This window comes from Pollicipes pollicipes, unplaced genomic scaffold (assembly GCF_011947565.3).
Source record: "Pollicipes pollicipes isolate AB1234 unplaced genomic scaffold, Ppol_2.1 Scaffold_4740;HRSCAF=5597_pilon_pilon_pilon, whole genome shotgun sequence".
Taxonomy (NCBI): Eukaryota; Metazoa; Arthropoda; class Thecostraca; order Pollicipedomorpha; family Pollicipedidae; genus Pollicipes; species Pollicipes pollicipes.
In genome coordinates, this window is record NW_023596545.1 from 14,909,187 (window position 1) to 14,934,646 (window position 25,460).

The window sequence follows — 25,460 nt, forward strand, 5'->3', positions numbered from 1 at the left end:
TACGTAAAATTTGCATTCATACCACACATAAGCTGTTTCGCAACTATTTTTAATTTATCAGGAACATTTCCTTAAAAGTCGATGCATTGAAAACTGTAATTCAAGCAAAACATTCGCACTGTCGCGGATCAGCTAAGTAGATCTTTCAAGGCTAGCGTTCGTTATCAAAACGGAAAAAGACCCCGTGTATTTTTTTGTAAATTTATGTATATATAGGTAGTCAAATGTATTAAAGCAGGTGTCTCATGGGTGATCTAAAGCGCCCAATTTCTCCATGACAAGCACACGTGAATTAATGACGACGGACAGGCACCGGGACGTTTGTGAGAAAAGGACGATACTGAATTAATACACCAGCCTTATCTGCACGTCTACTCACGCTGGTCACACGGAGCTTTCGACTGCCGGAGCAGGACAGCACTTATCAACAGCCAGCTGTATCACGCGATACAACACACCGCTGCGTTTGAGGCCTGTGTTCGTTGTAACCACATCCACATGTTTTTGGAACTGGGAGTATTTCCCTGCATCGGCGAAGCCGTAATCGCGATATTTTTCGCTAAACATGGGGGCGATTTCGTTTTCGCGGTCACGTCACGTCTCAGAACTGGCCCATAAATCCACCCTTCATGAGCATTCGGCCTCTCTCCCCTGCCCCCATCTCCAGAAGCATCTAATCCCAGATTGCTGAAATCAAGGCCAGGGTCGTTGGACGTCCATCCATAATGCTAACGAGCCGTGTTCGCGACAGGTGCCGCCAGACGTAACACGTGACCTAGCCACGCTACGCACAGCTGTGGGCCGTTCACAACGTTTCGACAGCGGCGCTGGGATGCGGGCAAATTTGCAAGAGACCTGGCACTCGCGTGTGTCATTCTACCTAAGGAGCGAGGCTGTCGGCAGCTTTACATAGCTCCCTAAGTTGGACTGTGGAGAGTGTCCGGAAGAGTAGAGGAAGCCTTAAAAGGCGTTCCTTATTTACATTGGGTTTTGTAACTGAAAATCGCCATCTTGGAGACTTTTGGGTGCAGTTCACGGTCCTGCTCTTTTTAAGATTTAAACCCCTTTAGTTGTCGAGCTACACACCCACGAAAATGAGGAGAATATTTCGAGGGAGGTATTTCTAATGTCGATTGGACATTTATGACGTCACAATAACGTCATTCAAATTATGTGATTTCTATGGGCCATGCAGCCATCAAGGCCGAGCAAAATATAATGGCCGAGTCGTTCATATCCAGCAATCGTGAGCACCATTTGCATATGTAACGGCCGTCAATTGGTTCCCAATTAATGTTGTGTAAGGTACGATGGCGTAATGAAACAGTAACTTGTCCAGGAGGACATTTACTGAACAGAGAACTTGTGGTGCCTGGAGCAGTACTTTTCTACTTGGAAAGTATACAAAAAGTGTAAGTGAGCTTGTTTCACCATATATTATGCTTGCTTCAAATATCGTTAAACATAAAATATTCCCTCTAAAGGCGCCATCGGCAAGGGCACCACTTTGGAGACATGATGCGTTAGAATACTTAGCTAACTAGGGCCTTTTCATTGGCATGTTGTCTGGTGCATTTTTACTTTGTGAATCACGATCGATGAGTTCTGCCCGGCCTAGCCCTCAGCCCACTACTTGCCATGTCTTCCTGTGCTTGTCACACCTTCCCACTTCGGTTCGCCTTTGGCATGTGTGCAGGACTGCAGACGATACTTCGTCAGTCGTAGCCGCGAAAATCTCACTAATCCTAATCATACGAGCACTGATACGTAATGGTGCTAAACGTATATAAAAAGCATAAATTCTACGCATTTTGCAGTCAAGAAATAAGTAAATGTGTATAGTAAACATGCTTGCTTTTCGTTTTTTATGATTTTTGGACGCATCGAGCATCTGACCATCGATTGCGGCTTACTTCAGGACAAAACATCAGCAGAGTTGTTCTTGGCTAAGTATTCTTCCATGGTTAGGATCGAAAGTGCACGAACATGCAGGCAATATCAATTTCAAACTTATCTTTGAACGTTTGAAATCTGTGCACGTCTACGTGCCAAACTAGTAGAAGGCAGATATGTCAATGCATGGCTGACTCCTGTGTGAATGGGTTCCCTAAAGAGACGGACTCCATGCGCTTACGTCTTGACGTCATCAACACGATGATGACGATCAGGCCCGCTATCGCCATGCTCGTCCCACCCCGCAAAAGGCGCTTCACTGGCGCAGCCACATGGGAACGTTGTGGAGTATCTTCCGTTTTAAGTGCATCTCCTGGTGGCCGTACTAGTGAAAGCATACATGACACAAGTAAGATGCAGTGAGTCGCTCGATGGCTTATTTCTTTGATTTAAACGTGATGTTCCCCCGCAGTTTTCCTTCTCATCTCATTATGTACTGCATCGAACAGTAGATCAACAGAATGTAACTACAGGCCAAGATAAGCTGCTGGCAAATACCTTGGCTTTCCACCAGAAGCTTTTGCCTTACGTACCGTAAATTCCTGCGTTAGCTTATTCCTTCAAACAACTGGACGTATGTTTGCAGACGGAATTACCGTCCCAAGCAACTAATTCCTTTCCTTTATGCTATCTCTTATCCTTTATGTACATTTTAATCTAGCAAACATAGCTGAAGCGATTTGTATAAATATAAATTCAGAAACTTTTGGATTGGTGGATATCTAGGATCAGTGCCCACGGCCAAGCAGTGCGAGTTGCGTGAGTGGTGACGAACCGTTCAGCCGTGAAATTTCGGATCAACGGCAGGAGTTTGCGGCCAAGCCTGACGTGCCGCACTTCTCGACATGGTTCGTCCTGTTCCCTGACGTCACCTGACCTTTAAGGCGGTTGCTGCCACCGGCTTCAGCTCATCCCAGTCAGGGTAAATGCTGAGCACCAGCAGAAACTCGACCCCCCCCCCCCCCCCCCACCCCCCCTCCCCCGCCACGACTGCGTAAATCGGAGGACAGACGCTCTAACCACTGAACTATCGAGGCGGACATAATCGTGTTTAGCCATAGTGTTGTGAGTTCCAACATGCCCTGAGTATTACATTAAATAAGGTATGCATTAGCAATATGCATCTATATACGCTTAGCAATACACCATTTTTGAGGCATTTATCGGTACAGCACGTTTTCTTTGCCGAGCAAAGTAAAGTGCTTCCATGCAAACAAGCAAGCGAGCAAAATAGGCGAACTCAGACTTGATCTCGCCTGTTTCACTGTCATTCCCTTGTTTGCTTTGCCCGCTCACACACTTCATCTGAATAAGCACGTAAAATATAATTTAACAAGTAAGCCGGATGAATTATAGGACATCATATATGAATATATATATATATTGGAATATTTTGGCAGAATCCTTTCTTTGATACATGTTTGATCAAAAATAACTGTTGACTAGCATTGACGAGCTTTTTGATGCATCGTTCTAGTTTCCGGGCATTGGACTTGGCGTCATCGCTTAGATCAAAGATGACTCGCACAAAAGTACTGATATATTCATCGCTTCTTACATTCTAACGTTTCGAGATACTATTTCATCGTCGGAGAAGACTAAATGGCTCAAGAACTAAGTTTTGAGTTTTAAAGGATACAAAATTGTGCACTCCTGTTGGAAAACATGTTTTGTTACCGAGAACATAAATGAAGCATAACTTATTGAGGTAAGACGGAATCCTACTTTATTTTCATACATGTAAGAAACATTCATAAGGCGAACACCACAAAGGCACAATGGGAACACTATTGCCACAATCACATCGGAAGTGCTCACCGCCCACCACCTAGTATTTCAAGAGTTCTGCAAGAATTTGTCTGTCTGTTTAAGGCCGGAGAGAGTTCGTTAATGAATATGCTTTCCCAAATTTGAAGGCGTCTTCCGTCACTGCACGTCCGTAAAATGTCAGTGGTGTCTGCCAGTTGTTGTCGTGTCAATGTCATGTCGCGTTCCTGTCGCATGTGGTCCAGAGGTGCCCCGTCACGTAAGTGCATTGTCAGGCGTCGTGAGAGTGTTGTCGTCACACCAATGTAGCGTGTGGAACGAAGTTTTCAGCCTTCGATGTTGCATTGGAATTGATACACTACATTGGTGCATTTTAGTGTGTCGGGTTTGTCTGTGCTTTTGATGTTTCCTTATTACAGTAGTAAATGACGATATCTATTATCTGGTCGTTTTTGCATTTAACATGTCGAGAGATAATTTCCCGTAAAGCTTTTTCGTCCTGTTTGTGGGCAGATGTCATTGATTTTGATAATACAGTTTGACGGTTGGTTGGATGTCTTGCCTTGGTTTGCCGTCAAAGTGTCTTGTCTTATGTCGTTGTGTCTCGTTTTCAACGTTAGAATTTTGAAAAACCGTTGTTCACCAAGATCTGTCTGATTATTATCAATTCTGAATGTAGTCCCTGCCCAATCACCCTTTTACAAACGTGCCCATTGAAAGAATCATATTCATCATGCTTGACCGCGTCTACAATTTTCCTGAAATTCCTCCTCTCAAAATATCAAGGCGCCTTCTTGAACAATTACTAAAAGCATGTACGTTGGAAGTTCCTTTCCTCGGGCCTGATGGCCGAATGTATTGCCAAAGTGAGGGTGTTGCGATGGGCTCACCTCTAAGACCTCTATTCGCTTATTGCTTTGTGGGACACTTAGAAGCCGACTTACTACAAAATAACGACATAAGACCGGACATTTACTGCCGCTACGTAGACGATATCTTTGTGGAAATTAGGGACATTGACCAACTAGGACGTCTCAAAAACACCTTTGAAGAACGGTCTGGCGTACATTCACAACAGAGCTAAGTGTGCAAAACGGTAATACCCTTTCTTGACGTAGCTGTCGATGGACAAGGACAACAATTCAAAACGACTGTATACCGAAAACAGACTAACAACGGACGGGGCTTAAATGCTGACAGTGAGTGTCCTCGACGCTACAAAATTAGCGTAAGTAAGGTCCTTCATCAGACGAGCATTTAAGCACTGCTCTGATTCGGACAGGACTACATTCAGAATTGATCAGAATCGGACAGATCTTGGTGAACAACGGTTTTTCAAACTTCGTACGTTCGAAAACGAGACAAAACGACATAAGACAAGACACTTTGACGGCAAACCAAGGCAAGACATCCAACCAACCGTCAAACTGCTATTATCAAAATCAAATGACATCTGCCCACAAACAGGACGAAAAAGCTTTACGGGAAATTGCCTCTCGACTTGATAAAGGCAAAAACGACCACAAAATAAACATCGTCATTTACTATTGTAATAAGAAAATATCGAATTTTTGTATGAGAAACAGCCCAGACAAACCCGACAAACTAAATGCACCAATGTAGTGTATCAATTCCAATGCAACATCGAAGGCTGCAAACTTCGTTCCATACACTACATTGGTGTGACCACAATGACACTCTCACGACGCCTGACAATGCACTTACGTGACGCGGCACCTCTGGACCACATGCGACAGGACCACGACATGACATTGACGCGACAACAACTGACAGACAGCACTGACATTTTACGGACGTGCGGTGACAGAACTCTCTCCGGCCTTAAACAGACAGACAAAGTCTTGTAGAACTCTTGAACTACTAGGTGGTGGGCGGTGAGCACTTCTGATGGGATTGTGACAATAGTGTTCCCATTATGAGTGCTTCTTACATGCATGAAAATGAAAATAGGATTCTTCACGTCTGTTTTCAATTAGTTATGCTTCATTTATGTTGTCCGTACCAAAAGATGTTTTACAGTTGCACAATATGTGCAAGTATAGATTATAATAAAAATATAATATAATATATAACGATAATAAAATATATGTGTGGTGTATGTGTGTCGTTGTGTTGTGCTAGGTGTGAGTTGTGATGTGTGTGTGTGTTGTGTGTGTGTGTGTGTGTTTGTATGGTTGTTGTTGTGTGTGTGTGTGTGTTGTGTGTGTGTGTGTGTGTGTGTGGCTAGCATTGCTTGACTCGCCTAAGTCCTGTGGTGCACAAGGGGCATGACGAGCAATGCTAGGGCACGGTGGATGTTAGACGTGTACCATGGTTTTGTCCTGTTTCGGGTGACACATGCTCTCTCCTTTCAGGTATGCACCAGCGTCAGTAGGCACTCGCTGGACGCTGGTTATAAATGTCTCGCCTGAGGCTTTGATTGTTGCGTCGGCAAACTGTATCTTATTTGCATCATCATAAGCTTTGATGTTAGTTTAACACGCGCTTGGGTGAGGGTCAAATTGACATTTTTCGGGAATGGTTTCCGGGCGGCGCGGCGTAGTTGCGCCCAATTTGGCATAACTGTCGATAATTGAATCGCGGATCGTTCAGTATCACAAATTATACGTACCTTGTATGGTCGCTGACATACAGCAGGTCAAAGTCAGGCCATGGATTCAGCAAAGACGATTTCTAGGGAAACGTTCAATCTCATGTAGCAACGGAGTATTAGATGAGGCCGATTTCAAAGTCAGGCCAAGATCCTAGATTAATAAACCAACCTCTTCATTACCCTAGGGCCTGCTGTGCGGGGTAGTTTCTGGTGCTCATTTCAAATTGATTGACTACAGACATCTTCCATGGACTTCCACGTGCATTACTCATGGACTTACGTAAGATCACAACACAACATGTCACTTACTCAAATTACCCAGGTCAACATTTTGTCTTTAGAAATATACTGCCTAGAGTATTCTCTGTGGCTTATTTGGCTGCAAAGCTCAAAGCAGTCTTGTACGATTGTGGTTGTCATGACCTTTCAAAAGGTCAAACAAGGTCACTGACCTTCAATGAGCATGCAATCTTTTCTTTAGAATAGGTATCCAGGTCTGGGGGCAGCTTGGAGACTTATCTGGAGTTTGACATTGTTCGACCTTATTTGACTCGAAGTTCATAATTATGAACCTCAAACTTTAACTTAGGTAAGTTCCCGTACAGGCCAATACACCTTGTGAATTTGGTCTTCTAGCTCTCTTACTTCTTGAGTTCTTGAGATCTCAGCGGCGTCAAATTTACCGCCACCCGAGCGATGGGTATCCAACCAGCCACCCAGGCCAGCGTTTAACGAACATCGAGAAAAAAGCGAAAGCTGTCATCAGAATTATTGAGAAAACATAGAAGTCATTAAGGCTCAGTCCACTGTAATTCTTAACACGGTTATAAATATTCTATATATATATATATATACATATATATATATATATATATATATATATATATATATATACATGTGCATGTGTGTGTGTGTGTGTGTGTGTGTGTTCGCACGCGTGCACGTGTGCGTGTGTATAGACTACAAAATACAAACATTTGGTCCAGCCTTCGGCAGTGTGTATGTCTAGATGCTTAAACCGTAGATATAATGTTAAGCTCGGAATCTTTCTACGTAAGCGGTATTCCTTCATCGAGCTCCTGTCAAGCATTGAAATGTTGTTATGTGCATTTACATCAGACATCGTATTCTGATGTGCACAGGTAAATTTCGAGACACGCATATACCACAAATCCAACCTGACAACATGCATTGCCCGTGGCGTTGAATCATTTGTTGCGTACATGAATGGAACTTTGGGGTGGAAATAGAATAACACTGTCCACAAAGTAAAGGAACCATCCAGACCAGGTTATACCTAGTCAGGGCAAAACTGATGGCAGCATTGCAACATTTATAAGCCTCAACGAGATGTATGGTATAAAATAATGGCAGATACTAGCCGAGGCTTCTGCAGAAAAGGACGTGTTTCCTTCAGATTTCATCACCTAAATGTCTCCTCTGGGTTTTATCATACTTCCCTGGTCCTGTTGTGACGCCCCAGAGGTGGACTGGCCTGCTCCAGACCTTGATGCACCCTCAGGGGTGAAATGACCTGCTCAAAACCTTGGCACGCCTTCAGAGGAAAACTGACCTTTCCAGACTTGACACACCCTGGCGGGTGTGAGCTGACTGCCTTCGAGACCTGGCACCCTTAAGCGTAGACTGATCTGCTAGAGATCTTGACACACATTAAAGGTGAAACTGACCTTTCCAGACCTAGACACGCCCTCTGGGCGAACTGACCTTCTCCACACCTTGACACACCCTCAGGTGTGAACTGACTGCTCCAGACCTTGACACACCTGTTGGCCCGTTCTGGCCAGCCAAAGCGGACATATGTCTAGCTTCTGACTCTAAAAATGGCAAAATGGAGTGCATAGCTCTGTTTCTCAGGTGTGCGCCTGGAGCCCCCTCTTTCCGTATGACATGAATTGTAGTCTGATTCTGCGATCTGATTCCAAGTCCTTGAATTTCAAGACGGTGTCCGTCAGTGCCACTGCACATGTACCCCAACATGAGATTTAGGATCATTTGCTCGTGTCGGAGACCGTCGTTTTCCAATGCACGTAATGAGTGTGATAGGGGTTTAGATGGTGTGGAATTTGGCTCACAATGAGCTCGCAGCATCATGTATCATAGATCTTCTTATCCGGCACACAGCAGCCTAACCTTACCGCAATCAGCGCAAGAGTAGTCACGTAGTGACCTCCAGAGGCATTTGTTCCACCTTTATCCAATTTTTGCTTGGACTGATATGCGCATGAGCACGTGTTGAATGCTTGTTGAATGCTTTGAAAATTGAGAGGTAGATAAAAACGCGTAACATGTCGAGAACACGGCATGCTTTATACCATGCAAGGAATTGTTTGTGCCCTGAGGCGCGCTATGCTGGGTTTTCACTGACTTTTGCCCTGTCTTTCACCCCTACCTCCACCCCACCCCACCCCACCCCCAGTGCGAAATATGTGCACCTATGCGCTTGGTTAGCACTACACTTAAAATGTGCGACTCGTGCAATATAATCCCTTCCTCTTACGACGGCTATCCGCAACGATGTTTTGCGATTACAAGTGTATCCCCTTGCAACGTTCATCCAGTGCGGTCTGTGTCCCCTTACTCATTATCTTTAACTTATTTGCTTGAGCTGCCTGTATTAGGGCTACTTGTAACTGTATTTGAATCTAATCCCGCTTCAGAACTGTTGAGCTGACGTCGGATACCTAGCTACAAAGGCCCGAATCTGGACCAGAGCACGTTGTGTTTTGTTTTCACTGATGTTTTATATCGTCGAAGCACACCCATAGTCCAATTTCCCACAGCTTACTGAGGTCCGGATTCCCTCCCTTCAATTCCGATCACAAATATTGTTACGGCCACACCCAGTGAAAGACTCGGGCAGAAACGGCCACCATGGCCGCGCTGTGCCTGCCCACCCGCTGGGCGCGGGATCAAGTGTTGACCGAGCTGGTCACGGCCTGACAGGCGTGAAGGTGGCCGGTGGCGGGGCACCAGGTGTCGACTCGTCGGCCTGGCCGTGGGAGGTCGGCCGACGCATGTGGCGCCGCCGCCGGACAAACAGCTGACGGGGGACGCCGTCGCCGGACAACGGCTGACCTTCTGTCGCCATCAGGCCGGACAATCTATCAGGAGATGAGTGGTGGTTTCGAAACCTTGAGGGGAGCGTCGAGACAGGGCGTGATTATTTCTGATTTTTTTCCATTTGTGTTGTCCCCCGGCTAATAATTGTTCGCGCGGGTATATCTGACAGTACTGGGGTCAGACGAGGGCACTTTGCAACAATCCCTGCAACTGCGTATGCGTACACATTTTAAAATGTGCATTTACTTGTCAGGCACGGCACTAGTGCATCGCTGTCTCATAAAGTTGCAAAAGTATTCTGCAAAATATGCACAATAGAGTAATTCATGTTTCCATGTCGGGACACTTCCGTCATAAAAACTAATAAACTGCATCGCGCGCCGCGAGGCCTTGTGAAGGGCGAGGGATCACCGTCAAAATGAAAGGAATCCAAGATGTCTTCATTATCCCGAGATCGTGATTCGAATTCATACCCGGTACGTCAAAGCATGGTTTCCAAGCTACCAGGGACGTAGTGTCGCCCCCAGGCGAGTGTGAAATGTCGCCTCCAGGTGAGGACGTAAAGTCACCTCCAGGTAAGGCCGTAGTGTCGCCCCCGGGCAAGGGTGTAATGTCGCCTCAAGGTGGAGACGTAATGTCGCCTCCAGGTGAGACCATAGTGTCGCCCACAGGCGAAGGTGCAGTGTCACCCCCAGGTGAGGGCGCATTGTCGCCCCAGGGTGCCCCTGATCCGACAGCTTGCAGCTGGGTTCCTCAACTTAAAGAAGAGTCCTCTCAGTCCAAGATGTCATGATCGTTAAACAAATTATTGTCAATATAAAGCACACAATATGGAAAACCGATGTTCACGCGGGATCATTTCTCATTTCTGTTTCTGATCTATGTAAGAGGTCAGATGAGGATGACGGGATGCTGACCGCGGCCCCGTTCACGGAATGCCAACGGACGGGGTGCTGACCGCGGCCCCCTTCGCGGGATGCCAGCGAACGGGGTGCTGACCACGGCACAGCTCCGACCGTTGACGGCCCCGTTCGTGGGCTTTCAGCAGCAATGGAAGCAAGAGTTTCACAGATACCTGCTCTGTACGGGAAGGTGAGCCGCGTCACCAGCCGACCCAAGCTCGTCACCACTGATATCGACAACAGTCTCAGTGCCAACCAGGAATCGATGGTAGCCTGGAGGCTTTCCTGTTCCTGGAGAAGGCCAAATTCGTTGATCTGTTCGTCGGACAGCTCACGTCCCAGCTGCGGTGCACAAGGTGCGCCCACCCGTCCGCGATGTCCGACCCGTCCTCGGACCTGACCCTGCCGACCACGCCCAAGACGGCCTAGACGCGATTGCAAGTATGATCCGACGTCCTCGCCAACCTGCCGTTGGCGAAGACGTCGACCGTTGGACAATCAACAAGACAATCAACCGTTGGACGGAGGCGAAAACCTGATGAGCGGTACTCGGCGTTGAAGGGCGCATCGACGTAAAACCATTTTGAAAGCCGACCTGCTCAACGTGTCCAATACTGTAGAAGTACTCCGAGGGCTCCCTGATCCGGAAATCCCCGCGCACCCTCGTGGCGCGCCCTGCGCGACTCCCGCCGCAGCAGCGGCTCAGAGACAAGCTCAGCACCATTGCACGGGATGCCCCACCAGCGCCTTGGACCTTTTGCTGTACTCCTCTGGACGGAGAGCATGTGAGTAGTCTGCGCGGCGTGGCCACATCCGCGTTCGGGGGACTGGTACGAGAAGTCCAGAATTTGGCCCAGAGCTATGGTCCAACATCAACAGTTGCCAAGTGGACGTGTTTTTCGAGCTGGACGTCGGTGCTTTGATAGCTTCGAGGGGGTTATCCCCTCTATAGTCCCGTCGGCTGATGTCACAGGCCCCATCCTGGGAGAGCCTGTGCGAAATGCGCGAGGACATGCTCGTCTGCCAATCATGTGCATAATGAATCTTGAACAACGCGTGAATGTGCCGATAATTGGCAGGTGTGCGTGCAGTGTTGTCATCCTTAAAACATCCCAAATGCAATCTGATTTTTTTGGCGTGAGTCAAAATAAACTGGTTCATTGGTTAACACGCGCAAGGGTGGCCGATTGGATACCCTTCGCTCGGGTGGGGTCAGTTTGAACCCCCTGAGATTTCAGAAACTAAAAGAGCTTGAAACAACAAATTCACGGGGTGTGTTGACGTGTAAGTGAACCAACTTAGGTCAGTTTTAGATTCTTAGGCCACGACCTTCGGGTTAAATATGGTCAAACAAGGTCGCATTCCCGGTTGGCCTCCAAAGGGCCTTAGAACCTAAATAACTGTTCTAAGCAAAAAGGCACATGTTCATCTAAGGTCAGCGACCTCGTTTGACCTAACGAAGGTCATGGTGACCAAAATCATACAAGACCGCTTTGAGTGTTGCATTTGGATAAACGACAAAGGTTACGCTAGGTGTTATGTTCCCAAAAACAAAATATTGACCTGGGTCATTTTGGGTCAGCGACCTATCCTGACCTTTAATAAGTCTTTTGAAGGGATATAATGCGGTTCCCGTTACCAGTAAATTTGAAATGAGCGCCAGAAACTACTTCATACAGGAAGCCCCAGAGTAATAAAACAGGTTGGCATTGACCTTGGTCTGACCTTCATGCATGACCTTAGGTCACTGCAATTTGTTCATTCATTTGTTGTGTTGCCTGAGAAAGTGTCTCAGAGATGTATGGCTTCGTCTGACACTCCGTTGTTGGAACATATTGAACTATTCCCTATAAATTGCCTTCTCTGAATCCATGACCTGACTTTGGCCTGCCGTAGGTCATCGACCTTACAAGGTACGTCATTGGTTTATACCAGACGATTTGCTTTTCAATTGCCTACAGCTATGCAAAATTTGGCGCGGCGACGCCACACCGTTCGAACACAATGCCGGAAAGATTTTCGGGGGGCCAATTTGGCCCCCACCCTCAACCGCGCGCGTTAACACGCGCCCGGGTGGCCGGTTGGATACACTTCGCTCGGGAGGGGATCATTTGACTCCCTTCCCTGAGATCTCAGAAACTAAGAGAGCTAGAGACAACAAATTTACAGGTGTGTTCACCCGAGCGTGAACTCACTTATGTCGAACTTTGGGTGTCTAGGTCACAATCTTCGGGTCAAATAAGGTCAAACGAGGTCAAACTCCATATTGTTGTCCAAAGTGGCTCAGAGCCTAGATACCTGTTCTAAGCAAAATATCACTGATGCTCATTTAAGGTCAGTGTTTGACCTTTTGGAGGTCATGGTGACCAAAATACTACAAGACTGCTCAGAGTTTTGAGTTTGAATACGCATCAAAGGTTACGCCCGCAGTATATTCCTAAAACCGAAGGGTTGAACCGGGTCATTTCAGGTTAGTGATCTATACTGACCTATAGAAAGTCTGTGGAAGACGTATAATGAGGTCCCTGTTATCAATAAACTTGGAAACGAGTACCAAAAACTATCACATGCAGCAAGCTCTAGAGCAATAAAACAGGTTGCCTTTGACCTAGGTCCGGCCTCCACACCCGACCCTCGGTCAGTGGAATTTGTTCCCTCAATTGTTGTGTTGCTTAGGAAATTACTTCGGAGATATATGGCTTTACTCCACACCCCGTTGTTATATCAGATTGAACGTTTCCTCAGAAGTCGTCTTCGCTAAATTTATTGCCTGGCTGACCTGCCGTAGGTCAGCGACCTTACGAGGTACATCAGCTTTTTGATACTAAACGATCCGCTATTCAAATGTCTACATCTATGCAAAATGTGGCGCGGCTACGCCGCGCAGTTCGGAAACCATTCCGGGAAAACCACTGGGGGGGGGGGGGGGGAATTGACCCCCGAGCGCGTGTTAAAAAAATAATGCCAACTCACTTTCTAATGACAAGTCATTAACGAAGCCTGCGTGCGTGAATATATATATGCTCAGGCCAACGTAGGTTACCAGAAATTCCTCACGCGTTCCGCTACTCTCGTTTCGCAAAATGTCGTTTACGCAGTGCAGGTTGACCACGGAAAGTATCAGTCCAAAAAAACATGCAGCCCGACTATACCTCAGCTTGTTTGCGCAACGGCACTGCGTCCAAAGACCTGGTGGAACGCTTTCATGGCTCATTTCACCATGAATCCGTAACCTTACAATCCCGTAACGTCTAATTTCAAACGTCAGTCAAGTCTCTTCGTCAGCCGTGTTCAGGCCCCACTGACCACTGCTTGATAATACCGTACCATCGATTCAGTCCCCTCAATGTACAAATGGCGAACAGTGGATGTATTAGTGACGAGCGATCGACGACACCACGGGGATGCACACAACCGTGGGTGACTTTAAACCCAACTGCACACCAGTGACAGCCATCAACAAACACAGCATCACACGACCGAGGCGCCTCGGCGCCGCTGCCGACCAGCGGCTTCATTGGTCGGCGACCGGGCAGGTACGGACGACATATCTGTGCTCGTACGACCCGGCAGCCGCCGATGCCAGTGCCCACATGCTGAGAACAGACACCCGACTTCTGCGCGAGACCAGGAGACCGGCAGACCAGGACCAGGAGACGGGCGGGGACGACTGAGACTGGGACCCAGCTGCCGGTAAGAGATTGCTCGCCCACCGGGAGCCAGACCACCGATTATGGGACGGACAGGGGGACTAACTGGGCGCGCTCAGCATAGCAGGAGGCCCGGCGAGCTGATAATGAGGCTTCGTACTGAACACAATCAGTACGCCAAACGTGTTCAGCTCATGCTGTGGCAGTGACACGGCGCACGCATCCACTTTGCAACCAACCAAAGTGCTTCGTGAACGAAACTTTCCTTCCTGCCGTCATTAGGAAGAGGTTGTCTGCCGGCAAGTGTGTAGCTCGGACTAGCCGCCGCCCCCCCCCCCCCCCCCCGCGGGGATAACGTGCTTCTGACGATCAGACGTGGTCCACTAGCGGTCCCAGCCCCCCGGGGTGCATGCTCCCGCCGACCAGACGTGGTCCGCAAGCAGTCCTAGCCCCTCCCCCCCCCCCTCCCCCCAGGGCACGTGCTACCGCCGGCCAGACGTGGTCCGCGAGCAGCCCGGACAAACGTGCAGCGTCTCGTGGATGAACAGGTCGCAATCGACGCAGAACAATTCGGCGCACTTCTCGCACTTGGATATCTGAAACGGCAGATGGCGAAACGAACGTTAGTGGATGCAAAGGCAGCGCCAGCGCACGCGAGATAACTCAACGGGGAAAACGACGGACGTCAGACAAACATCCCCTCTGCCGGCTAGTGATAGCATGCGAATCATACTCGCTAAACTTTAACTCATAACATGGCAATCAAATGTCGCACTGTGCTGCACACATTCAGACCGTCAGCTAGCTTTAGTGATCAGGCACAACACGCAACGACATCTATCGGCCACACCGTCCCCGTCTAGTTAGCTCACCAGTCGCTGCGTGTCGAGCCGGGCGCGGCAGGCGGCGCAGTACTGTGGCGGGCCTCCGGGCGCCTGCTCCACCTCGACGAAAGGCTCCAGCGGGAACAGGTGGTGGTAGCTGCGTGCCAGGTGCGGCGCCGACATCAGCGTCAGGCCGCACGTGGCGCAGTCGACTGGCAGCTCGCAGTGCTTGCTGAAGCACTGCGGGCAGAGGTAGCCGCCCCGGTCCGGCCCGTCCGCCACCGCCGGCGTGTTCAGGTGGCTGCCGGCGCGGCAGCAGCACGGTCAGTCCAGGTTATACAGTGAGGTGTACTGGGCAGCAGAGATGTGCCTCGAGCCATCAACCCCTCCCCACAAGAAGGGGTGTCAGAATGCAATAAACATGGAACCTTGAGCAATATGAATATGAACAATAAATCCTGAAACCAGACTTGGGATCCGGATAAATATCTGCTGGAGAGACTAAAGCAGAACCCATCAGACAAGATGGAGAATTCCATGATAACAGATGGCAAGCAAAGGAATGGAAAAAACAGCTGCATGGTTTGTGGCCTAGGGATGCATAAGGCATACTGCATGCATACACAAAGTACATCACAACGGAGACCTGTGATCGTCATATCCATATGCACCTTCCACAGAGCTGCGATTCCCCACAAACGGCGGCCGCACACCCACCACATGCAGTAGGAGAGCTTGCCGGGCGTGTCGGCGTTCGTGTTGTGTGCCGGGAAGCCGATGCGGATGAGCGCCGCCTCCATGTTGGCCACGGCGGCCGGCGGCTGCACGTGCGTCAGGGTGAGGTCGCGCAGGTGGGTGTCGTCCAGGCAGACGCCGTACTCGCCGCCGGTCTCCTGCGCCAGGTGGCGCGCGATGCGCAGCTCGGCCGCCAGACCGATCACCGAGCAGCGGATCTTCTCGCGGCGCAGCATCTGCGGCGGGCAGGGTGCCGATCAGGCGCGCCCCACGCTGGCTCAAGCCCCCACCGCACCCTCCTGCACGGCGTCTGGGCAGGCCAGCCACGTCCTGGGCTGGCTCGAGCCCCCACCACACCCTCCTGCACGGAGGTCTGGCAGGCCATGCCACGTCCTGGGCTGGCTCGAGCCCCCATCACACCCTCCTGCGCGGAGTCTGGGCAGGCCAGCCGCGCCCTGGGCTGGCTCGAGCCCCCATCACACCCTCCTGCGCGGAGTCTGGGCAGGCCAGCCACGTCCTGGGCTGGCTCGAGCCCCCACCACACCCTCCTGCACGGAGTCTGGGCAGGCCAGCTGCGCCTTAGGACTGGTCGAGCCCCATAACACCCTCCTGGCGCGGGTTGGGCAGGCCCAGCCCCGTGCCTGACTGGCTCGAGCCCCCACCACACCCTCCTGCACGGAGTCTGGGCAGGCCAGCCGCGCCCTAGGCTGGCTCGAGCCCCCACCACACCCTCCTGCAGGCCAGCCTCGCTCGGCTGTAGCTCCCAGTCACACCGGGCGCAGCTGGTCGTGCAGGCAGAGGTTCGCTACGAAGTACGTCGCGTTCCGTTTAATACAACGTTGGGTTTTGCAGACGTATGAGCTCAGCTGGCTGTAGCCTTTACTCCTAAGGGAAAACGCAAACCTTACAAAATGACATGAGTTCAACTGACGTAAAACCGTGGACGTATCCACCATCGGTCAAGGCGCCGGAGTCACCGGCCGCGCGCACGTCTGGTCTCCCAGGCAGACCTCTCGGCGCCGGACTGGCCGGGCCGGCCCGGGGCGCACCTCCAGCGTGAGGTTGATGTTGCCCGGGTCGCAGGTGGTGAGGCTGGCCATAAGCACCACCACCTCTCGGCTGGCGTGGCTGGGCATGACGCGCAGCGCGCCCGCCGCCAGCTCCAGGCTGTTCATCAGCGACGGCTCGCCCACGCACGGCGACGTCGCCAGCTTGCGCAGGTGCTGTCGGCACGGGGCACAGGGTCAGCGGAGCATGCGCTGGCCGAGCCGGAGGTGGGGGCTCGCTCCCTGCCACCGGCTTAATACTCTGTACCGAGGACAGTCATCGTCTCGGAGGTAACACAAGCCAGCATGCCGAACCGAGAACTAAGCGTTTATCTGCATCCCTCATCAGCACATAATACCGCTGGACTGGACAAAAGCAGAAAGATGAACATAAAACCTCTGATTGGAATGTTTTGCTTACCTCGATTATTCTCATGGGATTTCCGCCCAGCTCGCAGGCTACGTCAGCGCGCTTGTTTTTCGTTACGATGATCCCTAGTTGGCTAATAGGATTCTGGTCGAAGAACTCTTGAACAAATCCTTCCAAGATCTGTAAAATCACGCATACCATGATCCACTCACAAGTTTTAAAGTACAAATTCGTTCAGCATGAGAAAAAAAATGCATCGCGGAAGGGGTGAGAATATACTTATTTGCAAACAAAACTTCCTGTTAATAGTGACAAATACTTGCTTCTTCCAAGCGGGCGATTTGCAACCAGCACCGTGTTCTTTGTGGAAATAAGCATGTCGTTTCCAGACACAATCTCACCTAAACTGCCTGTAAGAATGCTGATGAATAATTGTGAGCACCACGGCGCGTCCAGCGAGTCACTCCGTCCTGGCCCGTGCTCAGGAGGCGACGGGCGACAGTCCGCCTGGTACCCACCGTCAGAGTACCAGCGAGTCACTCCGTACTGGCCCGTGCCGTGGAGGCGACGGGCGACAGTCCGCCTGGTACCCACCGTCAGAGTACCAGCGAGTCACTCTCCGTACTAGGCCAGTGTCCGTGGATGGCGACGGCGAACAGTCCGATTGGCGCCGACCGCCGAACACCAGCGAGTCAACCCGTTCAGACCAGTGCCGTGGAGCCGACGGGCGACGGTCCGCCTGGTGCCCGCCGCCAGAGCACCAGCGAGTCACCCTGTCCTGATCAGTGCCGTGGAGGCGACGAGCGGAATCAGCCTGGTGCCCATCGCCAGAGGCACCACCGGCCACTCACCTTGATGCAGCACATGAGCCGAGTGGGCTTCAGGTCCTGCACGAACATGGCCTCGGATGCATCCAGAACCACGAACATGTGGCGCATGATGCCGAGGCGCACGTGGGGCCGGGACTGGTGCAGGCGGGCGCGCTTGGCGCGCGCCACCAGGTCGGCCACGGAGCTGTCCAGCAGGCCGGCCTCATCCTCCTGGATGACCTCCCTGGTGGCGGCCAGGGCGACCGGGTGAGACAGAGATGGTCGATTGCAGTATAGGTTAGGCTGATGTGTACTAATGTGTAATGTGTAAATGTGTAATGTACTAATGTGTAGATGTGATGTGTACTGATTTGTAAGTAGATTAGTACACTGGATAGTACACTGGATGAGTAGATTAAATTGCATCATGCTGCAAACTCAATGTGAGCCAAACTCCACACAATCTATAGCCCTCTCAATTGTTATCATTTTTATTGGAAAATGATGGTCCCTGACACCAACAAATGGTCCTTGACCTAATACTAGGGCACATGTGCACTGACTGACTCTTGGAGACCATTTTTAGACTCAGAAGTAAGATACATGCCTGCCCAGGCTGTTCAGATGAGTGGTTGCAGAACCATCTCATTTGCAGCCTCTGTGATGAGATCTCCACCAAATAGTAATACCCAATAAGTCAGGATATGTCTAAAAACTAGGTTTCCTGACTGTCATTTGACTTTATTGTACAGAATGATAACTGACCGACAGCCAATTTTTGAGACAGAAAATACTGAAATAGTGATGAAATATAACCCAGTGACAAATAATACAGGTCCCAAGGATTATGCAAATTAACAAGTGCATTTGTGAGGAATATCATGCACTTAGATATGACAGTAGTAATAGCCTTATTCATCAGACAAAAACCAGGAGAATGGAGGTGTAGATGTGTTGATATTTCAGCTACATGCCCTTATCAAAACAAATGGCAGAATTGAATTTACTTTGCCTTACCTTCTCTTGGAGTCTATTTTTACTTAGAGACATCTCCTTTGGAACATTATCTCAGGAAAATGTCCTTTGCTGCTGCTGTGATGTAATCACTACAAAATAGTAATAACAAAGGATCATAAAAATACTGATTAATAATACACAAATGAGCTCACTCCTGCCTTCTGTTTTGGTACAGGCAGGCTGTTGAAGTGTCAATGCATCCATATCTCCATTCTCCTCATTTTCTCTAAGAAATAAAGCTAATACCACCATCAGACCCAAAAGATGTTCAATGCAAGTCAAAATGGAGATATTTGATTTTTCTGAAGAATTGATGGCATGCTACAAAGCCCATGTTTCTCAAGTGACATTGGTACCCTTCCTCACAACCAACATGGTTGCATGAGCTGATCAAAATATTCTCCATGTAACATTTTCACTGTGAAACCCCACAGGTGACATGCATGCCCACAGCAAACAATTCTCCCCACACCAAAAAAAAACATTGTCCATTTCATGAAGTTTGCAGCATGCTTTGGAAGGTGCTCATGAAACAAAAGTTATGCAAAACACCTAATACTCACCAAGTTTTTTCATAGCCAGATTCCCAACGATATCCCTCATCTTCGCCATCATCCGCCATGGTTTCTCCTGGAAAAATCACTTGCATAAATTAACCACATATGTTCATCATACTGCCCTCTGCTCACAGATAATGTTGTGCTCCATGGCCATTCTTCAAACACTTTGAAGGTCACAAACAGTCATATGTATTGCACAGACCATGACATTACAAAGCTTCAGGCTCAGCCCTCATGCATGAAGTCTCTTGGATTGGCTAGACATCTGTTGCTGGCGGCACTGACTTCGCACATGGCCACATTGCCACAGCCAATCATTAGTTTGCCATGCTTTGAATTTATTGGAGTCAAAAACCCAGTATACCATTCAAGTGCTGCATGAAGCATCAGCAAATTGAGCTCTGATTACAATTTTGGGGAAAATTGCTGAGCCGAAATCATCTTCAGCATGGCTTCCCCACAAAAAGTACGGTCCATGGTCATTTATACATTGCAGGACCTCAAACATAAACCATGCACAGCACATACCCCTACAGCTAAAACACCTTTCATTGACACAGCCCACAATCACTGGCCTTTTTACTTTGGTACCTGTAAGGCCGACGGAGGAAAGAGCTACGCCGGTTGCAGGGTTCGTGTGCTGCCGTGCTGGGGAAATGTTGTGAGGCATCAGCTGACATTGTGACGTCACGGGAAGTGGCTTCGCATTGATCGGGGTTCTTTTGGGCCGAGTTAAGGCAATAGGCATCTGCTGGCGATATGATGTCACTGGTATTCGACTGGGTGCGTGAGGTCACTGGTTGTGAGGTTCTACGGCACATTTGGGTCAAATTTATCCGGTAAGGCATCACCTGACGATATGTCGTCACTGATATTCCATTAAACATCAGGCGCAACAGGCCTTTTTCCATATTTACCTTTCGTACCTGTCTGCTTCAAGCATTTGCGTGCCGAATAAAGGTTTGACCGAAACACCTGAATGTGTGAATATACTAATCATTACTTGATACGAGTGCACTTAGGCCCCACGGGCACGGTGTATCGCGTTCCGTGAAGTATCAGCCGGATAGCGTGACGTCACTGGTATTCGACTAAATATTGGTCGCAACAGGCCATGCTTCATTTTTATCTTCGTGGCTGTCTGTTGCAAGCGTTGGCGTGCTGAATGAAAGCTACTAAATCACTTGAGTGTGTGATGTCACTGATCATGAGTTCCACCGGTGTTTTTGGGCCCACTGAAGGCCACATGGTATCAGCTAAGGACGTCACTGCTATACGACTGATTGTGTGACGTCAATGGTCGTGGGTTTTCACGGGCTCTTTTGGACCGGCTGAATGCCGTTAGGCATCAGCTGACGACATGGCGTCACGGATATTTGACTGAACATCAGGCAACATGCCATGCCCCATCTATACCTTTAGTACCTGTCTACTGCAAGTATTCGCGTGCTGAGGGGAGGCTCTGCCGAATGACCTGTGTATGTGTGACGTCACTGATCATAAGTTGTTATGGATTTTCGGGGCCAACCAAAAGTCATAAAGCATAAGCTAACGATGTGGCGTCACTGGCATTCGACTGTGTGTGATGTCACTGGTCATGAAATTTTACGGCCTCTTTTGGGCCGACGAAAAGTCATGCGGCATTAACTGACGATGTGACGCCACTGGTGCTCGAAAAAACTTCAGGCGCGACAGGCCATGTTCCACCTTTACCTTTAGTGCCTGTCCATTGCAAGCATTGGCATGCTGAAGGAAGGCTCTGCTGAATTACCTGAGTGTGTAGCGTCACTGACCATTAATTTGTATAATCTGTTTTGAACCCACTTTAGGTCATACCACGTCAGCTGACCATATGACGTCACTGGTTTTCGACTAGACATGCGCAACAGGCCATGTTCTATCTTCACCTTTCGTACCTGTCTACTGCAAGCATTCACGCGCTATATCAAGGCGATGCTGAATCATCTGAGTGTGTGGCGCCGCTGGTCATGCGTTTTACCGGCCTTCTTGGGCCGACTTAAGGCCATTAGGCTTCAGATAACGATATGACGTCACTAGTGTTCCATTAAGCATCAGGTGCAATAAGCCATGTTTCATCTTTACCTTTCGCACTTATCTACTGCAAGTATTCGCGCCACATAAAGGCTCTGCCCAATCCCCTGAGCGTGTGGTGTAACTGGTCATGAGTTAACACGTGTTTACTCGGGCTGACTGAAGGACATCAAGCATCATCTGACGATGTGACGTCCCTGGTATTCAACTAAACACCAGGCGCGACAGGCCATGTTCGTCTTTACCTTACGTACCTGTGTATTGTGAGCACTGGCGTGCTGAAGGAAGGCTCTGTGAAATATCCTGGGATGTGTAACGTCACTGGTCATCAGTTTTTTATGGCTGTTTTGAACCCCTATAGGGTTTAAGACATCAGCTGACGACATGACGTGACTGGTATTTGACTTAACCTCAGGCGCAACAGGCCATGTTCCATCTTTAGTTTTCGTACCTGGCTACTGCAAGTATTCGTGTGCTATATGAAGGCTCTGCCGATTCGCCTGAGTATTCACCCACACTCAGGAAACTCGACAGAGCCTTCATTCAGCAGGCCAATACTTGTAATAGACAGGTACGGAAGGTAGATATGTGACGTGACCTGTTGCGATTGATGTGAAGTCGAATACCAGTGACGTCATATCATCCCGTGATGCTTCACGGGATATGATGCTTTGTGGCATTGGGCGGCCCAAGTGAATCCGTACAAACTCATGGCCAGTGACATCACACACTCAGATGATTCGGCATCGCCTTCATATAGCACGCGAATGCTTGCAGTAGACATGTAGGAAAGGTAAAGATAGAACATGGCCTGTTGCGCCTCATATTTAATGCCATACCGGTGACTTCATATCATCCGGTGATGCTTCATGGGATATGATGCCTTGTAGCCTTGGGTGGCCAAGTGACCTCTCACTCACTCATAATCAGTGACGTCACATACTCAGGTGAATCGGCAGAGCCTTCATATAGCGTGCGAATGCTTGCAGTAGCCAGGTACGAAAGGTAAAGATGGAACATGGCCTGTTGCAACTGAGGTTCAGTCAAATACCAGTCACGTCATATCGTCAGCTGATGTCTTATACCCTATAGGGGGTTCAAAACAGTCATGCAAAAACTCATGACCAGTGACACTATACACTCAGGAGATTTCACAGAGCCTTCCTCCAGCACGCCAATGCTTACAACACACAGGTACGAAAGGTAAAGACGAACATTGCCTGTCGCACCTGGTGTTAAGTTGAATACCAGTGACGTCATATCGTTAGATGATGCTTGATGTCCCTCAGTCAGCCCGAGTAAACCCGTGTAAACTCATGACCAGTTACACCATACGCTCAGGCGAATCGGCAGAGCCTTTTTGTAGTGCACGAATACTTGCAGTAGATAGGTGCCAAAGATAAAGATGAAACATGGCTTGTTGCATCTGGTCTTTAGCCGAATACCAGTGACGTCATATCGTTACCTGATGCCTAATAGCCCTAACTCAACCCAAAAGGGCCCGCAAAAATTAATGACCAGTGACGTCGCACACTCAGGTGATTCGGTAGAGCCATCATTCAGCGCGCCAATACTTTTACAGGTACGAAAGGCGAAGATGGAACATGACCTGTTACGCCTGATGTTTAGTCGTACACTATTGACATCATATCGTCAGCTGATGCATTCTACCGTATAGGGGGTACACAAGATCCTGCAAAAAGCTCTTGACGAGTGACGTCACACACTCAGATGATTCAGCATCGCCCTGATGTAGCAAATGAATGCTTGCAGTAGACAGGTACGAAAGGCAAAGATAGACCACGGCCTGTTGCGCATGATGCCTAGTCGAAAGCCAGTGGCATCGAATGGTGAGCTGATGTCTTGTGGCCTACATTGCGTTCAAAAGTATACAAATTAATGGTCAGTGACGTTACGCACTCAGGTAATTCGGCAGAGCCTTCCTTCAGCACGCCAGTGCTTGCAATGGACAGGTACCAAAGGTAAAGGTGGAGCAATGCCTGTCGCGCCTGAAGTTTATTCGAATACCAGTGACGTCACATCGTCAGCTTATGCCGCATGACTTTTCGTCGGCCCAAAAGAGGCCGTAAAATCTCGCGACCGGTGACATCACACACAGTTGAATGCCAGTGACGTCACATCGTTGCCTATATATGGCTACGTTAATATGACAACTTCGGCCCGCCGCACGCGTTCCGCGGCATGGTTGGTTGCCGCCCGCACCGGCCGTAGGTCGCCGTGCAATGTTCCTAAAAAAACGGTGCTGCTCTGAACCAAAAAAGCTAAAAACCTGTCTTTGCCATCGAAGCACGCGGATTGCATGCCCCATAGGCACCAGACATTTGGGTGCGATTGCACAGCATGCCGGTGAGGTATAAAAACTTAGGATCGCATCGCCCTCCACTGCCCCTTACCTGGGTTAGGGTTAAGAAGTCCTTAGAAAATGTCCGTAACGGTTCGTGTATCAGCAGATTGGAAATGGCCATCAGAAACTTCTGAATAAAGCTATTAAAGGCAGGCTGGTTTTGCCCTCAGGTTGAATGTCATACCTGATCCCAGGTCATTGTAATCTGTAGTAATCTCGAATTAAATCGTGTTATTACCTAAGGAACTATTTCATAGGTACTGGCTTTATCTAACACTCAGTTTCTTGTATCAGATTGGTCGATTCCCTAGAAATCGCCCACGCTTACAGCCACGGGCTGACTTCGACCTACCATAGGCCAGTGACTTTGCAAGGTTCATCTGATTGTTTTACCAAAGATCTGTTGTTCAGTTGCCTACAGCCAAGCAGTCTGGCGCAGCTTCGCCGTGCCGTTCGACATTTGTGTCGTAAAAGTCCTCGAAGGAGGGTCGAATCGACTCCACCTGGGCGCGTGTTGAGGACCAGTTGCAGATCTCGACAACCAAAGTAGCTCATAATGTGAGACAAACTGCAGGGCGCGGCGAATGACCCATTAACACCCGTGGTTAACTTTCGTGCCGGGCGGGGTTTCCCAAATATTCATCGAGCCTGTTTCTGTGGGCTACCATAAGGTGTCCACCTCTGCAAGTCCGTCTATACGAGGTTTTGACATGATGTACATAATAATAGCAGTGGATTATCTTAATGTCTTACACCGCGTTGCTCGTACCATTCCTCACAAGGCACCTCTCTGGCCCCAGTCATATGCTTCCCTGACGAACATATGAGGCAGCTCCAGCCCTCCTCAGCGCTTTTCCGATGGCACGCTTGACCGGACTCCGCATGGGCCTTCGGACGTCAAGCCCATTAATCACAAACTGACGTTTTTTGTCAACATCTTTAATTCGCAAGCAATGTGCTCGATTTCAGCCCCTTTGTAACGAAGTATTAGTCCTTTTGCAGTGGGGGGCTCGGTGTGGATGAAGTAGCCGATATGGCTCTTGTCCAGCGTAACACAGCCGACGGCTGTACAGCTGGCTGTCCTGCAACGTGGTGAGACTCTGTCTCTAGACGGGGTGTGCCAGCGTGTTGCGTTTAATAGACCCCGGTGCGGACTGTGCGCAAAAAGAGACTGGCAACGGTGAAACCAGTAAAGAACCTCAGGATGAAAATGCCATAGCTAGTCTGGTGAGACTGACTCGGCCTGTGGTCTGCGTGGTAAAGAAACGGCAGCACCTCAGGATGAAAATGTCATAGCTAGTCTGGTGAGACCTGACTCGGCCTGTGGTCTGCGTGGTAAAGAAACGGCAGCACCTCAGGATGAAAATGACATTGCTAGTCTGGTGAGATTGACTCGGCCTGTGATTTCCGTGGTAAAGAAACGACAGCACGGAGTCATTGCTCCGTAAGGCATATGCCAAGCTGTGGTATGTTTGGAAGCGGATATCACGTGCCTTGTGCCCACCGCCAGCGCTGTTGATGAATGCGGCGCGCCTTTACAAGGAAGTATTTTTCGTGTTGTTGAAGGGTCTTCGTTCGTGCATAAGCGTGCTAGCTGGTGATGACGTCAGTGCCAAGCGGACTTGTGTTTCCTTACCAGTCATTCCGCGATGTTAGTGGCGTCACTGGAACACCAGGCACGGAAAAAAACTGCATGAAAATGTATCGTACGTATA

General features: G+C 49.2%; 1 protein-coding gene across 3 annotated transcripts; it reads right to left on the reverse strand.

Annotated features, from left to right (window-relative positions):
- Window positions 1-14,441: 14,441 nt before the first annotated feature.
- Window positions 14,442-20,206, reverse strand: Ssl1 (general transcription factor IIH subunit 2 Ssl1). Of its 3 annotated transcripts, none has more exons than XM_037221855.1 (8): window positions 19,920-20,206; window positions 19,332-19,398; window positions 17,794-17,995; window positions 16,994-17,122; window positions 16,576-16,749; window positions 15,509-15,762; window positions 14,840-15,092; window positions 14,442-14,563 (listed from the first exon to the last, which is right to left on the reverse strand). In XM_037221855.1, the coding sequence occupies exons 1-8, from the start codon at window positions 20,074-20,076 to the stop codon at window positions 14,450-14,452; spliced, it is 1,350 nt and encodes a 449-aa protein (XP_037077750.1). In that variant the 5' UTR covers window positions 20,077-20,206; the 3' UTR covers window positions 14,442-14,449. The 3 variants fall into 3 exon arrangements, with proteins under 3 accessions (XP_037077750.1, XP_037077749.1, XP_037077751.1); XM_037221854.1 differs by having other exon boundaries at window positions 19,912-20,206; XM_037221856.1 differs by lacking the exon at window positions 19,920-20,206 and adding an exon at window positions 19,857-19,903.
- Window positions 20,207-25,460: the final 5,254 nt, after the last annotated feature.

Bases quoted from the DNA above. Each gene is read 5' to 3' on its own strand.
- Ssl1 (XM_037221854.1), bottom strand. From the start codon at position 20,176: ATGCCTTACCGGATAAATTTGACCCAAATGTGCCGTAGAACCTCACAA. The intron at 19,399-19,911 runs GTAAAAAGGCCA...TGATTTTTCCAG, and splicing joins TCGGCCTTACAGGTACCAAA to GAGAAACCATGGCGGATGAT. The intron at 15,763-16,575 runs GTGCGCCCCGGG...TGCCCGCCGCAG, and splicing joins ACATCAACCTCACGCTGGAG to ATGCTGCGCCGCGAGAAGAT.